The sequence below is a fragment of the Nuphar pumila genome, chromosome 14 (assembly GCF_984573655.1).
Source record: "Nuphar pumila chromosome 14, dmNupPumi1.hap1.1, whole genome shotgun sequence".
NCBI lineage: Eukaryota > Viridiplantae > Streptophyta > Magnoliopsida > Nymphaeales > Nymphaeaceae > Nuphar > Nuphar pumila.
This window is the reverse complement of record NC_143262.1, coordinates 13898891-13918212: the sequence shown is the minus strand read 5'-3', so window position 1 is coordinate 13918212 and position 19322 is coordinate 13898891. Positions and strand designations below refer to the sequence as shown.

General features: G+C 35.2%; 1 protein-coding gene across 1 annotated transcript; it reads left to right on the top strand.

Moving 5' to 3' along the window:
* The first annotated feature begins 16457 nt into the window (after positions 1 to 16457).
* LOC149816445 (uncharacterized) lies at positions 16458 to 18611 on the top strand. The gene is made up of 2 exons (XM_089986895.1): positions 16458 to 16800; positions 18525 to 18611. Exons 1-2 carry the CDS (start codon positions 16465 to 16467, stop codon positions 18609 to 18611), a joined length of 423 nt encoding a protein of 140 aa, XP_089843021.1. The 5' UTR covers positions 16458 to 16464.
* The last annotated feature ends 711 nt before the right edge of the window (positions 18612 to 19322 follow it).

The following is a 19322-nucleotide window of genomic DNA, read 5'->3' as shown; positions in this document are numbered from 1 at the left end:
CTTTAGAAGAGGGAGCTCACTTAGTTGGTGGTGGACCTGATGTTGGCTTCTATCAGAATAAAAAATAATGAATTAATCAATTTCAAACATCAAGAGTTGCATTGTCGAAGTTTTCTCTACCATCCAGATGACATTTTTCTTGCTGGTGCTTTCATTGATATTTGAACTAAGTACTTTCAAGCCTTAGGAAGCCTTCGCCACATTCATCATCATGAGTTCTCGATCTTCAGCATCAAATAAGGACAAATGCTCATCCTTGTACAGATCATGACAATTTGGGGTAGGGTCTGCCACCCACAACACCTTCATTAATTGTTCATTTTTTTTGGGCCAAAACTTGCTATTGGTACATTATAGGGTCTTGGGAACCTCTTCGCGACCTCCCAAAAGGAACGAGTGGTATTAATGGAGGAGATTGAAGATGATCTCGACATTGTCGAAAAGTAGAGATCTTTTCGTATAGAAAACTGCTTCACCCAACGGTTGGTAGTGGGGGTGGGTATTGGAACCGTCCTCAATGGTCCTCTTCCACTCTTGTATTTTTTTCTATATTTTTTCTTACATTCCTTGCTCTCCAAATTACAATTTACAAAAATTATATTCAAATCAGTCTCAACAATTTGCTAGGGTAAGGCATTAGTGATAGGAATTCTTGAATGCTCCTCGCATTGAAATTTGCAATAGTACTTCAATAATTTGGCAACCTAATTTGATTGGAGCGGTGTTGATGCACGTCGATCCCTGAAAGTACCAAGGGCAATCAATTCCTTCACGTTTTCTTTTAATCTTGCCTCCTACAAAAATCAAATCTTTTTTTTTTCAAATGCCAACGTATAGACAATCAATTTTTTCACGTTCAACAGGGTTTTTTCATGGTGGGCGAGATTTATTAAAGCCATTGGTTGACCTATTTGCATCAAATGAGATCTTATCTCGATGTCACGCACATTAGACTCCACAACGAACACCACAGAGACTTCAAACAAGGTAAGAAAGCCTTCCATATGGTTTGCTTAAGGGACATAAGGTTGAGTCTAAATCGTTCCGACCCAATGAAGGCATCTTCTTTTAACCTTGCTTTCAAGGGTAAATCAATGTTTTCATCGTTCACTTATAGACACACAAATTTTGACCAAGTCATTTCATGTCAGAGTCTTGTACCAAAATATGATGTTTTCGACCTATTTTAAACTTTTGATGGCTTCAACTTTATTTTTGGCCTTTAAAATGACATTCTCAAGGTTTTGTTCAAAAATAAAAATTAAATTAGAAGATTTCGGATTTTCAATGAACCAAAAATCAAGTTAATATGACATTAGAGTAGAAAGTTATAATCAAAACAAGGTGACTTATTTAATAAAAAATTTATTTTTCAAAGTAGAGCACACTTTGAGAACATTTTTAACTATCAAAATGAATGATTTTAGTTTTTCACTTAACAGGTGAATTAACGTTGATGATGTTATCTTTTCAACGCATTAAAAATTATCTCAAATCAGCATCAAGATAAAAAAGTTATGGTTAAAATAAGTTAGCCTATTTTATCCAATTTTGCTGATGATAATTTCAAAATGATGACTTGTCGTTAGCACTTTTACCTAAAAACTCGGATGACAAGTCAAGTTGTCATTAGAGATTTTTTTTGTCCATGACTTATCATTAGAGCAACTTGTCGTCACCGTTTTGCTGGCACCAGCTTGTCATCACTATTTTACCAACACCACCTTATCATTAGCGGTTTTTTTGTGTGCCTTTGGGATAAAATTTGCCTTCTCAACCTTTCAAAATCATAATTGAAAACCTGTAGCCCTAAAATCTCTTTTTCTTAGGAAAACCCTCCATCCAAAGCAATAAACCTTGGCTAAATCCTAAACATGTTCTGACTATCTTGTTTGCACATTGGCCTCCAGCCTTACCTGGTTTCTTAGTGGTTCATGCGTAGATTTTATTTATTCACCTTTTCATCTCATAGTGTGTGAACAAGTTCTTCTCGTAATTTGGTCAATGGTCTTATTGTTCGTACCAATGAATGGTGAAGGTTTTTTTTTTCAACAGAGAAAGCTGGGGTTAAGCAGGTGACGTGCACTAACTTCTCCTATCTGACCCGTTGGTAATGAATGGTGAATGTTGGACAACTGATAAGCAACAGAAGGGAAAGGATAAGATAACAAATGAGTACATCATAACGTGGAGTTTTACCAATAAAGAAAAAGATTAAAGAATGTCATTTAGGATGATTTGAGCATATTGTATGTCTTGTTATGACACAAAAGGTTGAAATGACGCAAGTGAAAGGAATTAAGAAAAGAAAAACACTATAAAAACTTCAAAGGAGGCAGTGAGTGGTGATACGAAGGATCTCTAAATAGGAGGTAAAAAAAAACATAACTTATAAAGCAAATCCCATGCAGTAGATAAAGCATGATGATAATGATGAGAGTTTAGACTGCCTTTTATTGATCAAATATGCATCCCATTGATGAGAATTTAAAACAGTGTCTTTTAATGATTAAATATGCATCCTATTCACACAAATACAAAATTTCTTTCGTTTTAAGATCGGCTAAAAAAGGTAATTAGGCATTGTTTGGATGACGGGAAAAACCATGTTTATAAAGAACTTAGTTTTGCTTCAAAACAAGGGTTTTTTGCAAACCTAGTTTGCCAAAAACTATATTGTAAGCTGTTTGACTGACCAAAAATCTTGTTAGTTTTCAGGATTTTGGTCACCAAAAACTAAAAATAAAAAATATAGAAAAAACATAGGCAGCTGGGAAATGGGCAGGATGGTGCTGCCCTTCTTGGCAAACACCAGCCTGGCTATTTTCTGACAGTTGGGTGACCAAAACAAAAAAAACAAACAAAAAAATAAAACCCACTAGTCGAAAAATAGCCATGATGGTGCTGCCTTTCCTGGTCGGTACCATCCCAGCCATTTTTCGGTCAGTGGGTGGTCAGAAAATGGCCCGGATATAACCAAACATTAAAAAAAAAAGTGGTCAGTCCACCTGCTAAAAAATGGTCAGGATTGTGTCACCCTTCATGGGCTGCACTCAGAGGCGTAGCTAGGATTCATGTGAGAGGGGTGGGGGTGGGGGTAAACAGGGGTGTAGAAAAAAAAACTGGTGTGATAGTGGGGGGTTCGGGGGCAGCGCCCCCCGATTTTTTTTTTGAGATAAACTAAAAAATGGCTACAATTATTAATAAAAAACTATTTCATATGGACAAATCAAACTATCTGCTGCAGTCTTTCTCAACCTCAACGGAAAGTTCTTAAACATTATCTAATGGCAATATATAACACTGGTGCGATAATTTGAAGTTCATAGCAATGCGCGTAAATTTTATTTATGACAAAATAAATCAAAATACAAAAGTGCCGCACCCATGTGACATAGATGAGGAGAGAAAACTCTTGGTTATTGATTTATGTTTCATAGTTGCTGAATTTTATTTGTTATTAATGTTTCATAGTTGCTGGGAATTATTGATTTTCTCATTTCCTTTTCTTTCCCTCAGTTTTTCATAGAGGATCATTTCTGTATAATTAAACTTTTTGCAACCTAAGGACCATCTTGCAGAAGGATAAAAGCTGAAAAGATTGCCAGAGATTTCTGCAACATGATGGCTTCTGCAAAAGTGTAAACTATTCTAGCATGATTGCAAAGCATAAAGAGATAAACCCTTACAAGATCATTGCACACACATACGCACACAGAAAATGTACTCTAAAATAAACAAGCATAGTGGGTATTGTATCTAGATTTGCAGCAAACTATCTAGATTTCATAGGGAATACTTAATTAACATCAGAGAAATCACAACCATTGACACCTCATATGATTATGATTGTACCAAATTCTTATAATAGTTCAAAATTATTGTTGTTTGATTGAAACAAATTCTGCACAGAATGATTGTTAAGCAAGTCTGACTTGCATCTCCAGTTTGATAATTTGTTTTTTCTTTGTAGATAATTTATGTTTCCATTAGCTTCAACATTTAACACAACTTGGTCCTTAAGATCTCTTTTATACTCGATCTCCTTGTTCTTCTCATCAATGTCTTTCTGCATTGACAGAACAACTGAATAACTAGGTATTTCTGCAACTGCAGTGCCACCACAAGGGTATTTCTTTTTGTGATTCTAAGAGTTCCTGCAACTGGATAACTAGATTTTATATGTCTATTTGTGGACAGTATTGTTATAGATTTTATTGTTATTCATGCTTATATTCTTAATGTGTATATTCTTTAATGTTTTCACTATAATCTTTTATTATTTTCACTTTTCTTATTTTGCATAAGTCATAGCCCCAGTAATGTTGCTTTTACCGGTGACATTTGTTCTCTCCTCATCAGGGCTGGGCTACGACTGGTTTTTAAATTTTTTTTTTTTAACTGGGCTGAGAGAGTCCTGCCCCCCTCCTCCCCTCCCCCCCCCCCCCCCCCCCCCCACCACCACACACACACACAGCTCCGCCTATGGCTTCACTATTTCAGCAAATCTCTGGCCAGTGGGTGGCCGAAAAGTGGCCAGTCATTACCAATATTGAAGAAAAAAAGTAGGTCAGAGTCCAGCCATTTTTGGCCAATGACTGGTTGGAAATGGCCAGAATGAGGGATGAGAAACAAGCTGAGCTGCTCATGGCGACTCATGTTCAGCTCGTAAAGTGTTTGTTCAAACTCATAAATAGGCTCAAAAAGTTGAATATGAGCAATAGGTGAGGTAGGCTCAACTCGCATAAACTTGTTAGGTAGTAAGATGTATTTTTGATATATTTTATGTGTATTTTTTTATACTACTATTTCTTCTAGATCTGAAACAATGTATTTTTTTTATAAACAAGCCAACTTGAACTAAGGTTGGCTTAAAACAAAAATGAGCCAAGCTTTAACACTTCAAGCTCATCTCTTTCAGCTCATTTGCCAGCCGCAGCCAGAATATGGTTCAATGCATGGACCTCATATGGCTGTTGTGGCATGGTGGTGGTGAGGAATGAAAATACCCTCGTCCCGTTTTGCAAAACTGGATTGAAAAACCTAGTGTTGCTCCAAACCCGGTTAACCTAAAACCTGGTTTGACAATGGCGCCCAAAAGTGACAAAGGATGGCTAAAAGGCACAAAAAATGCACCTTCTTTTAAGTCAGGGATTTCCTACAAGAAACTTATCCTATTGATACCAATGGGGGCTTTGCTTGTTTGATAGGAGTTACTCCACGTCACCATGTACCATGTATGGAGACGTTGCAAGTTCGAAACCCAAGAGCTTCTTTGATAGCTTGTCCGGATGAAATGAAAAAACAAAATGGACATAACACTCGTTCTCTTGATTCTGTAACAACTGTACCACCTTGACCATAGCTAGATGTTGTGTTCTAAATGTTTGTTGTTTGGGACAACTTGAACAGTCATGGATAATGGGCTGGATTACTTTGTTTTGGATTGTATGATCCGATCCACCCACCATTTTACATGTTTTGACAAGTTTATTATGTTTTTTTGCACCGAATATGGATCATGAAATGAATCTAAATATCATAACATAAAAATGCTTAAAATAAAAAATCTTGGTTTGGATCTAAAAACTAAAAAAATGTTTAAAATTTGAGTATTTTGAGAAAAAATAAGAATTGACATTTTTTTGATACATAAATGATTTAATCAATGTCATATTACATCTAATTATAAAAGTTTATCATAAAAATATCAAATCATACTAAATCAAATTAACTATAAAAATCAAATTATCAAACCCTATTAAATCATAAAACCCTAATCAAATTAACTATAAACGCTTTAATTTAAACTTTTTGATTCAAAGCCCTAATCAAATTAACTAAAAAAAACTCTAATTATGAAAAACATGATTCAAAGCCCTAATCATATAAAATAAAAGTAAAGACTTTAATCAAATCAAAGAAAACCCTAATCAAATTAACTATTAAAAGCCCTATTTTAAAAAAAATTGATTCAAAGCCCTAATCAAAGAAAATCAAATAAAAAACCTAATTAAATTAACTACAAAAAGCCTTATTTTAAGAAATTTGATTCAAATGCCTAATCAATGATAATCAAAATAAAAAACCCCAATCAATGAAAATCAAAGAACTAATAAATGAAAATCAAAGAAAAAAACCCTATTTTTTGAAAAAAATCTAAAAATAGGGGAAGAACGAAAAATAATGAAGAAGAGGGAAGAAAAGGGGGAAGAACAAAGACAAAGAAGAAGGGACCTCTATGGTGGCCCCCGGTGCCCCCTCACCCTCAACAGCCTCATCCTTCACCACTAGCCTCACACTACCGCATCTACCTGCAAGAGAGAGAGAGAGAGAGAGACAGAGAGAGAGAGACCTTCCCTTGACTTTTTTGTTTTCAAAAAAAGAAAAACATGTACCCATGTTCTAAACATAATAGGGGGTGTTACAAAAATCACACCATTTTTCTTTGACAAAATAACAATCAAGTTCGATATGCTTGGTACACTCGTAGAACACAGGGTTCACAACTGTATGTAATGCAGATTGCTTATCACAATACAATGTGACTAGTTGAGCACTATCAATTCCCAGATCATGGAACACATTTTAACCATACCACTTCACTGGTAGTTGCTGCCATAGACCAGTACTTTGCTTCCACTAAGGATCTGGACATTATGGGTTGTTTTTTTCTTTTCCAAGAGATAGGGATTGATCTAAGAAATATTGATGGATCTATGGGTAAATGGGTAACTAGCCCAATTTAAATCAGAGTAACAATGATAATTTGAGCTCACTATTTGCATTTAATAATATTCCTTGACTTGATGTGCGTTAAAGATAACACAATAATTTCACAGCTACATCCCAAGGAGATTCCCTTTGTTCATGCATAAATTGACTCAAAATATTTACTGAATAGGTGATGTTAGGACGGGTAATGGTGATGTAAATTAGACATCCCGCCAATCTCTTATAAGATATAAGATCTTTTAATGGATCTCCCATATGCCCCAGTTTGAGCCTTTGCTCCATGGGTATATCGCTTGGTTTTGCCCCAAGGTGTCCTACATCTTTCAATAATTCCAAAGTATATTTTCTCTAATTTATGAAGATTCCTTATTTGGATTGTGCCACCTTGATCCCAAGCAAATATTTGAGACTTCTCAAGTCTTTGACGTGGAAACGATTATCAAGGGATTTCTTCAATTTGCAAATCATGGGTTCATTGTTTCCTATCACTATTACATCATTAACATAAACTAGGATAAAGGTTCTTTTGGTTCCTGAGATAAGAAAAACAAGGAGTACTCCGCAAGGGATTGTTTGAAACTAGCCTCTTTAAGAACTTGAGAAAATTTTGCAAACCATTATCTTGATGCTTGTTTTAAGTTATATAGGGATTTATTGAATTTGTAAACCCGAGGCTCTATTGTTAGATGGCTGCCAGAGAAAGTAAATATCGCATTGTGACGAATTTTGCCATAGCAGCAAATATGTCATGATAGTCCAAACCCTTCTGTTGTGTGTATCCTTTTGCTACCATGCTTTATATCATTTGATGGACCCATCTGACCTGTATTTAATTTTGAAAACCCACTTTGATCCAATGGCCTTCTTTCCTGAGGGCAATTAGGCAATAGTCCGTGTTATTTTCCTCAAGTGCCTTTGTTTCAGCTTCCATGGCATGTCTCCATTTCTCATCACCAATGGCATACAAAAAATCTTTGGGTTCATCGTGCGATCAAATGGATGCAAGAAATATGATGTGATTTTTAGAAAATCTTGAAAAGGATAAATAATTGCAAAGGAAAAAAGATGACCCACTTGAATTGGGATGTATCTATATAGAGTGCTGCATGCGGACATTCATAATCCTTCAAGTAAGTGGGGGTAGATTTGACACGTGTGAATCTCCTAATGTTGTCATTGGATCTATTTGTTTCAGTGATATCATGATTTTCACAAGGTTTCTTTTCATTTAGAGTTTCAGACTAGATTGGATCCGGAGTTTGAATGTTGTGATTTGGAGCTGCATCTAGACTAACAGGACTAGGAGAAAGCTCGTCAATGGAAAAAGAAATCACAGATTCATTTTAGAGATGGTTAATACTTTATTGATAAGGAATTTTTTTCATGGAATATAACATCACGACTTACAAACATAGATTGAGTTTCGAGGTCAAAGACTTTGTATCTTTTTTTACCGAATAGATACCTAACAAACACACATTTATGAGCACTATTATCAAATTTGTGCTTGTAATGGACGTTATGAGCATAGCAGAGACATAAAAAAGCATGCAAGTGTTTATACTTAGGTTCAGATTTATAAAGAACTCATGAAGCATTGTATCCACTTCTTTATTTAGAACGAAAGTGGGAATATGATTCATGAGATATGCTTTGGTGAGGACACATTCACCCCAGATTTTTAATGGCAAGTTAGATTGAAAACGTAAATCTCTTGCAACTTTGAGTAAGTGTTTGTGTTTGCATTCAACAATCCCATTTTGTTGGGGGTGTTGAAACACAATATGATGGTGTAAAATCTCATTTTCATGAAGAATAAAAAAAAATTGGATCCATTATCTGATCGAACACATTTAGCTTGTGAATAAAATTGAGTTTTAACCATCATGACAAAGGTTATAAAAAAATCTTGGGTATGGGATTTGAAACACATGTGAAACACTCAAGTGGTCTGATTATAGTCATCCACCACCGTTAGGAAATAATGGGCTCCAGTGATGGGTGTATAGCATAGCCACCCCCAGTGTCAAAATAAACTAATTCAAAAGGATATGATGAACAATTTTCACTAGAAGGAAATGGCAAACACGTCTGCTTAGCGAGGGGACAGACTTGACAATGACAATTATTGAAAGAAATACAATCATTAATCTGAAATAAAGTTTTATGATGCTGAATAGAAGGATGTCCTGACCTCTAATGCCAAAGATCGAACATCGGAGCTTGATCAATGATGGTGGCAACAACCTTATTTGAATCCACATCAAGATATTATATACCTGCACATACTCTACCTACTTCAATCTTCCTCTTTGAGTGAAAGTCTTGAATTTCACAATGATTAGAAGAAAAAAAACATTACAATCAACGGATTTAACAAGTTTATTGACTGAAATTAGATTGAACATGAAAGAGGACATGTAAAGGACATCAATGAGTTCAATATTAAGAGTAACAAGAGCTTTTCCAACATGGGTGACCGGAGAGAAGGATTCATCCAGAAGTTTTACAGGTTTGGATGATTTATAACTTTCGGTGGACGATAACATAGAGAGCGAACAACACATGTGGTATGTTGCTCCTGTGTCAAGAATCCAAAAACTAGATAGAGAAGAAGATGAAATTGGGAGATTACCTGACATGTTGGTTGTGGGTTGTTGGTTACCTCTCAGGATGAGAGAAAGAAGATAATTGACCTGTTCCATGGTAAACTGAGGTTGAATAGCACAACTTGAAATATTGTTCTGCACTTGAACTTGGGCTACATTAGCTTGCCTTTGGGGATAATCATGCAACACATAACATCGATCTATGGTATGACCGAGTTTGTTATAGTGGTCACACTTTAGGCATTCATGAAAAACTTCTTTAAAACGTCATTCCTTTTGAAATTTAAAACCTCGACTAGTACTCTCAACCATGACAACTACGTCCACTTCCATGTTGGGTTCAACACGTAGTTTCCTTTAATGTTCTTCTTGCAAAAACAAGTTGTACGCTTTATTGATTCTTGGCAATGAGTCCATTAATTATAAGAATCTGGCTTTTGACTGAAGCAAATGATTCATTCAATCCATGAGAAAATGAATGAGTATTTCTTGCTGGTATATATCAACAAGAGCCTTGGTAGCCCCACATGTGCATGCGGGAAGAATAACATGAACAAACATCTCGTCTCACAAAATTTTCATTTTGGTATAGTATGCATAGTGACAAATATCGTGAGATTTATGAAAATCTTGCGATAATATTGTGAGAAATGACCTGAAAGCTAAAAACGTCAATTTCTCATGATATTTTTAAAATATCATGTTTTTTTTTGTCAAAACATAAATATCATGATTTAAACGTGATATTTATCATAAAAAAACCATATAGTTTTTATTTTAAATAATTTGTTTTTATATTTGTTATAAAAATATATTTTTTATTTTTTATTATCGAGATTTTGCCAAAAAATACAAAAGTAAAAAAAAAATCAAATTCTTGCGAGTTTTTGAGTGCCTATATTTTTGCCATTTCAAACTTTTGTTACTATGATAGTATGCTGCCACTGAGAGTTTTTCTTGTGGGAGAGTCGCAATGGCCCATTTGATTTGATATATCCTGAGTCCATTAGTTTCTGAAAATCTTTCTAGGAGATCATTCCAAATACAGGTAGCAGTCACCCTATATATCATAGATTCAGAGAGTTGACAGGATAAAGAGTTTAAAAGCCAGGAGAGTACTATGTTATTGCAGTGGGTCCGTGGGTCCATGCTGTAAAATTTTGTGCTGTTGGAGCATCATGTTCTTTGCTGAGATGAAAACAATGATAGCACAACTCTAAAGCTGATAGTTGTTTTCGGTGAGTACACTCTACTCCAAGACCTGCCCTGGGTTGTTCGAGTGATGCAAATAGAAAGGATTATGGATGGATTCCAAAGGAGACTGAACTTTGGTGTTGCTTTTACAGCTCATCGTGAAGAAGACTAATCGGGCTTATTCAAAACAATGTTTGCTCGGATACCATGTGAAAATCAGAGAACGTGAGAATGAGAGAAAAAGACGTTACGTGAGAAATGATTTCATTGATATGTATGAGAGATTACTTGAGATATAGTTACAGAAGATTACAAAACAGAAAAATACAAAAAGGAAAGAATAAAATTAATGATATTCGCAAATCTGATCTCATAAAATATGTTGGCTGTTACGAACCATTTGGATAATCTTATCGTCTGGGGTCATTTGGCTGTTACAGATCTTCTTGAGATATAACTTACCGATTTTATCAAGATCACCTGAGATATCCTAGGAAATTGGCTAACTATTTAACTTACCGATTTTATCCATTGGAAATAGGCTAACCATTTAACTTACCGATTTTATCAGTGCTTGATTTAGGAGATGGGAAGAGTCGAGGTCCATTCTCTCACATCAGAGAAAACAAAAAAGTTACCGATAATGTGTCTTTTCATTGCCAGATTTTTAAGTTGGGAAAAAACTTATTTTCAATTCATCAGCAATATATCTTATTTTTTTAAGTGTCTTGTAATTTTATTAAAAATGTTATTATGTGATACCTAATCATTAGCAACACAATCCATGTTATCTCTTATTAGTTATTTCCAATAGTTGTTATCTCTTATTAGGTATTTCCAATAGTTACGCCATAAAAAGCCTTCTTTTGTCTTTCCTCCCTCCGTAACGATGGGCCATTTGTCTAGCATATACTAAAAACCCAGGCTTTGAATAGAATTAATTTAATGAGGAAATTTGATTTTACTTCATCATAGGTTTTAGTGCAATATAAACTGTTGATTTTCTATCTCTCTAAAAACTCTCCTAAACATGAAAAATGCTTAATCTAGTACATGTTTTTCTGCTAAGCAAGCTATAAAAGATACATCAATAAGTTCAAATCAACCAAAAGCCAGAAACTTAGCTCTTGGATGCCATTTAGGATGGTTTAAGGGATGACTGTTTAAGACCTAATCCTCTCTCTCTCTCTCTATATATATATATATATATGTATATGTATATATATATATATAACTGAACATATTATGCCCGCTTTTCTCGTTCTGCCCTATAGTTTGAAGTGTTTTACGATCACTACAAGAAAATTGTTAATTAGCGACGGAAATTTGCGATGGATTTTTTCCGTCGCTAATTAGCGACAGATTAGCTAGAGATACAATCTATCGCTAATTCGCGACAGATTAGCGAGGAAACAACTTTTATCGCTAATCTGTCGCTACTTAGCGACGGATTAGCGACTGCAATTTTTTGTCGCTAATTCTTATTACAAGAACACCATTTTAGCGATGGATTTAGAGAGGGAACTCTGTCGTCGCTAATTAGCGACGGCGTAGCGACAGAATATATTCCGTCGCTTTTTTGGTATTTTGATTTACGACGGCTTAGCGACAGAATTATTCTGTCGCTAAATGTCGCGTAAATCCCTAATCTCATCCCTCTTTCTCTTTTTCCTGTTTCGCTGTCTTGCTCCCGCCCGCCGCCCTCTCCCTCCCGCCGCCCGTCGGCTCTCGCCACCGCTCCCCAGCCGTCCACCGCTCGCCAGCCGCCGCTCGCCAGTCGTCCACCGCTCGCCAGCTGCCGCTCCCCGTCAGCCTCCCGCCACCGCCCGGCGACGCGTAGGTAATCATTTTCGGTACGGTAAGTCATCTTCCTTCTTCTTCTTCTTCTTCTTCTTCTTCTTCTTCCTCCTCCGATTCCTCATCTGCATTTTCTTCTTCTTCCACTAATTCTGTATAAAACAGAATAAATAAAAAACAAAAACAAGAGAAATAAAAAAGAAAAGAAAAAAACAATAGATCGAATTAGCATTTGTTTCTCTGTTTCCCATCTTAAGCATCTGCAAATTTTTTCAATCGGTTCATAAATCTGAGTTTTTATTTTCATTGTTTGTCGATTGTTGTTGTTCATTGTTAATTTTTCTTGTTTTACAGTCGTCAATTTCATGTTTTTTTTTTATTTCTTGTGTTTTTTTTCTGCATTACACTTTCAGTTTACATTCAATTGTCTCTATTTGTTTTTAATTCAGTGTTTCTGCATTATGATTCAGTCATCGTAATAGATTTGTGTTTCCTAATTCTCGAACTATTCCAATTCTTGTTTTCATCTTTAGCATAAATATGATTTTCATTTTGTCTTGTTTGATGTCAATTTTTTATTTTTTTATCATTGTTGAATTTCCTGCTTTTCAATTGAGTCGGTTCCTGTTTGCTTTCTTTTTCAGCATTGCATTACCTGTTTTTCTTTTCTGAATTTTCAGTAATTTTCTGTTTGCTTTACTGTTTACATTAGGTATAGTTTTTAGTTTTTTTTTCTGTTGCTAATTGTTCCTGTTTTTAATTTCTGGTTCTAATTTCCTGTTTTTAATTTTTACCTGTTTTCTTTTCTTTCATTCAAAAATTTGTTTGTCCAGTTTTATGTTTCATGCTTTTATCTGATTTTTTTATGTCTATTTCATTCAAATTTTATTTTCCTGAATTTTTTTACAAGTTCAATTTTCTGTTTTCCTGTATTTCAATTTCCAATTGTGTTTTTCTCGTTATTTTCTTGTTTCATTTTTTTGTGTTTGCTTTTCATCATTGCATTTCATGTTTAGATAATTCCTTGTCTGCATTTCTTGTTCTGCTAATTTTTGTTAATCTTTTAGTTTTTCATTCTTGTAAAAGTTCTGTTTAGTCTTTTTGCTTCCTTTGCATAAGTGTTTGTGTTTCCCTAATTAGCTTCAATATTCATTGCAGTACATTACTTGCACACTTTATTTCATCGCATTTCATCATTAGATATATCATCATCAGTTTAGTTGTTTTTTGCATTGCATAAGTGTTTGTGTTTTCCTAATTAGCTTCAATATTCATTTTAACACAGTGTTTTTTGCAGATTTCTCAACGGAACTCGCTTGTGCCCCGCCACTCGTGGTAAGTAAGTGACAAAAACAATGCAAATCGGGTAAATACCCGTGGTGAGTAAGTGATGCAAGCGCATCACATGTTTTTTAATTTATTGAATGTAACACTTTATTGTTCACACTCACTTAGTTGTTGATATCTAGGACTGCTTTGTTGGAGTTCGGAGATCATGCTGAGCATGATTTTAATGTATGAATATGGAAGTGTTCTTATTTTTGGAGTACGGAGTCCATGCTAGGCATGGTAGTAGTTAGTGAGATATTGAAGTGTGTTTGCTGCAGGTACATGTTTGACATTTGTTTGATATGAATTATTTCGATGTATTGCAATGTTTGATGTGATTGTATCCATGCTTACATGTAGTTACTTTCAATTTGATTATGTCTACCATGTGAAATTGTATACTAAAAGCATGCTTCAAATGAATGTATCGTGTCATGAATAGTTTGCACATGAAAATATTAAGTTATCAATGCATGTATCATAATTCTTGTGATTGTATGACATCATATATTGCATGATAAATTTGATATTTTCTTCATCATAGCATTCTGATGGTTCTCTTTTAACTGGTTAGGATACTATTCGTAACATCATACGACAGAATGACTGCAAACTGTGAATGGATGTACCGTAGGATAGTGGACAATGAGTTATCGCATGAATATATGGATGGTGTTGACAGTTTTATTGAATTTGCAACGGCAAGTGTCAGTACAGTAGATCCCACAGGTCGGATTAGGTGTCCCTGCAAGATTTGTAAGAATAATCGATTTATAGAACCTCATGGCGTTAGACATCACCTATACAGGAAGGGTTTTGTGAGTGATTATCAGAACTGGACGTTTCATGGAGAAGAATTTAGAAACGATTTTGATGCACGGGTGAATGTGGTGCACGATAATCCATATACGAATTTGTTATTTGATGCTGCAGGAACAGAACTGGGTTCTGCTATGAGTTCTAGTGATGTAAGAACTGCCGTAGATGAAGAATCACCAAACGATGCAGCTAGTAGATTTTATGATTTTCTTAGAGATGCTGATGAGCCACTTTGGAACGGTTGTGAGAGTCACACTATCTTGTCTGCAGTTCTTCAACTAATGAATTTGAAGTCCGAGTATAATTTGAGTCAATCATGTTTTGACCGTTTGTGCATGATTGTGAAGAGTATGTTGCCTAAAGATGAGAAATTGCCACAAAATTTCTATCGTGCGAAAGTTATGGTCAACGCTCTAGGTATGAGTTACAAAAAGATTGATGTTTGTCCAAATCACTGCATGTTGTATTTCAAGGAGCAGGAAAACGACATATCATGCTCGTCATGTGGGCATCCTCGGTTCAAGCCAAAGACAAGAGGCAATGGTAGCACGAGATCAAAGAAAGTTTCATACAAGTCGCTCCGCTACTTTCCTATCACTCCTAGATTGCAGCGATTGTATATGTCTTCAAGGACAGCTAAACACATGAGATGGCATGCAAATAAAGTTCGACACGATGAAAATAAGATCACGCATCCTGTTGACGCTGAAGTTCGACGCGATGCAATGCTTGATGTGAATGACTTGAATGTATTGTAATACTTGATGTGAATTATTTGAATGTATTGTATGACATATGTTATTTGTTAGAATATGGTTCATGGAGGTTATAGTGGTCGCTCATCCAGTAGTAGCCAGGCTCAACCTTCATCTTCACGGGCTCCTGTGATAGGTATATCATATAACTAATTGGATGCTTGATTAGTTCAAATGCGCATTTTGAGAATTTCTAATGTATTTTTTTACAGATGATGTTGCGCCTGTACACGACCCACCTACACCAGTTGATCACACAAGTCAACAGCCAACACAGGAAATAGTGTATATCGATAATCGACCGTAAGTATTTTGTTTTCAATTATTGCATATCTTTTAAATATTTTATATTGATATTTACTGTATAACAATTCATGTGCAGCACGAGGTTTGAGCCACAAGAAGTAGTACGGGAGATTAGGAATTCACTTCTTCAACATCTACCAGGACCAGTTGCTCAATGGAAAGAGTACCCAAAGGAGGTGTTAGACAGATTGTGGTCCTCATTCATGGTATACAGTTGTTTCTCATAGTTAATGTGTTTCATATTTAATTTATTTAAGCAATGTCTACTAACTTTCTAAAAATATTTGTAGGCTTCGAATCGCTTCGCAACTACGGTGGAAGAAAATGATGCAAGGAAGGTGTGGCAGAAGGTGGCTGCCAATCGATTTGTAGACATGTTGCACACTATGAAGACTGCAGCAAAAAAAGCATCTGGCGTAGTAGATGATCCATTACTGTGGAAGGGCCATGGTCCTATTACTATCAGGAGAGATTACTGGGATGAAATGTGCGATAAGTGGGCGGGAGATGCATTTAGAAATCGCTCTGCGAAGGCTGCACAAAATCGATCGAAGATGCCCGAAGCCCATCTACACACAGGTGGATCTAAGACATTTGGGAGCCACCTAAAGAAAATGGTAACTCATCAATATATAATATTAATTTTATAAGTATTGTTGCAAACTTGTGTACTAAATCTTTTGTTATTTAACTTCGCAGGAAGTAGAAAAAGGAGGCAGTGTACCATATAAAGATGTGTTTGTAGAAACACATAAACGGAAGACCACGGGAGTCTTCGTATCAGAGAAGGCGAGAACGACAACGGTATGTATTAATTCTATTAATAATCATTGCAATATATATGCAAGTTATCATAATGTTATCATTAATTATTAATGAATACTTTAAACATTATTTTGTAGGAGGCATATGAGCAACAGATGGTAGAGCGATATGGCGATGACGCTACTCAGCATCCATCATTTGATCCTACAGCATGGGTGACTGCAGCAGGTGAACCCAAAAAAGGTCGCGTGTTCGGGTTTGGGAGTAATATGAACACTTCACCAGTTATTGGTTCTTCCAGTTACGGCTCACCGACTTCTTGCGCCGACATAAGCTCCAAGCAGCCGACTATTCTTTCCGGTGATGATGTACGCGAGATCATTAATGAATCACTGAATAACTACTTCCAATACACCGTCGCCCCCTTTCTCCGAAATGAGATCAAGGTCGTTGTTCAGGATAGGGGATCTTCGATTCCAGGTCCCTCTCAGGTATAATCACATATTCAGTTTTTTGACTGCCTTAGAGCACATATGAGCATGCTATAATAACATATAGAGTTTTTTTATTGCATTAGAGCACATATGAGCATGCTATAATCACATATAAAGTTTTTTTGTCTGCCTTAGAGCACATATGAGCATGATAGAATCACATATAAAGTTTTTTTGACTGCCTAAGAACACATATGAGCATGATAGAATCACATATAAAGTTTTTTTGACTGCATTAGAACACATATGAGCATGCTATAATCACATATTAAGTTTTTTGACTGCCTAAGAACACATATGAGCATATTATAATCACATATTCAGTTTTTTGACTGCCTTAGCACACATATGAGCATGCTATAATAACATATAGAGTTTTTTTACTGCCTTAGAACACATATGAACATGCTATATATCATTTATGATAGAATCACATATAAAATTTTTTGCTTTGCCTGCCTTAGAGCACATATGAGCATGTTATATTCACATATTCAATTTTTTGACTGCCTTAGCACACATACGAGCATGATCGAATCACATATATAGTTTTTTGCCTGCCTTAAAGCACATCTGAGCATGGTAGAATCACATATAGAGTTTTTCTAGATGCCTTAGAACACATATGAACATGCTATAATCACATATTCAATTTTTTGACTGCCTTAGCACACATATGAGCATGATAGAATCACATATATATATAACTTTTTGTCTGCCTTAGAGCACATATGAGCATGATAGAATCACATATAAAGTTTTTTTGACTGCATTAGAACACATATGAGCATGCTATAATCACATATTCAGTTTTTTGCCTGCCTAAGAACACATATGAGCATGTTATAATCACATATTCAGTTTTTTGACTGCCTTAGAGCACATATGAGCATGCTATAATAACATATAGAGTTTTTTTATTGTATTAGAGCACATATGAGCATGCTATAATCACATATAAAGTTTTTTTGCCTGCCTAAGAACACATATGAGCATGATAGAATCACATATAAAGTTTTTTTTACTGCATTAGAACACATATTCAGTTTTTTGACTGCCTAAGAACACATATGAGCATATTATAATCACATATTCAGTTTTTTGACTGCCTTAGCACACATATGAGCATGCTATAATAACATATAGAGTTTTTTTACTGCCTTAGAACACATATGAACATGTTATATATCATTTATGATAGAATCACATATAAAATTTTTTGCTTTGCCTGCCTTAGAGCACATATGAGCATGCTATATTCACATATTCAATTTTTTTACTGCCTTAGCACACATACGAGCATGATCGAATCACATATATAGTTTTTTGCCTACCTTAAAGCACATCTGAGCATGGTAGAATCACATATAGAGTTTTTCTAGATGCCTTAGAACACATATGAACATGCTATAATCACATATTCAATTTTTTGACTGCCTTAGCACACATATGAGCATGATAGAATCACACACATATATATATATATATATATATATATATATATATATATATATATATATATATATATATATATATATATATATATATATATATATATAACTTTTTGTCTGCCTTAGAGCACATATGAGCATGATAGAATCACATATAGAGTTTTTTTATTGCCTTAGATCACACATGAGCACATGATAGAATCACATATAGTGTGTAATTTATTTCATTATATTTTGTTTATCAATACTGACTGTTCTTTTCTTGTGTAGGCTGCTAGCGATAATCAGCGTAGTGGAGCTGAAGGGACAGATAAAGACAATGAACAAGAAGACGCACAAAATCTTGGCGATGATTAGAGGACTGTGTTGAAGAAGTTTTATTTTTTTTATTTTTCCTAACTGTAATTGTTGAATTGTAAATAATTAAACTTCTTAATTTTAAGGTGGAACGATTAATTGTTGTAGATTCTTGTTATATGATTTTTTTTGTGTGGTTTGTTTTTTATTTACAGGAAATACAAATTGTACAGGAAATAGAAATTGTACAGTTCTCGGTATTTAATTTTCAAATAATTTTTTTTTTAATTTTTTTTCATGTTTGCGACGGATTAGCGACGGAACCATCTGTCGCTATTCATAGTAATCTAGCGATGGCATAGCGACGGAAGTAAATCCGTCGCCAAGCTGTGGTCGCCGTTTAGTACCGGCGGATTGGCGACGGAATATAGCGCTCGTTATTCCGTCTCAATTAGCGACGGACCTGGCGACAGAATAATTCCGTCGCCAGTTAGCGTCGAAATATTCGCGACGTAAGCATACTGTCGCCTCGTTGTCGCTAATCCGTGCGACGGATTAGCGACGGAATGTGGTCGTCGCTAATCTACTGCTTTGTTGTAGTGGATAGATCTGAACCATTGGATGTGTTTAGCATGCTCAATTTAGTCGGAATCGGCTCTTGGATCACATTTTTTCGATGAAAAAAAGTATTTTTATAAGCCAAGAAAAATTGATGACTTTATAGTTATTGATTTTGGATCAACCAAAAAACCTGTACACAGGCGATTTTCC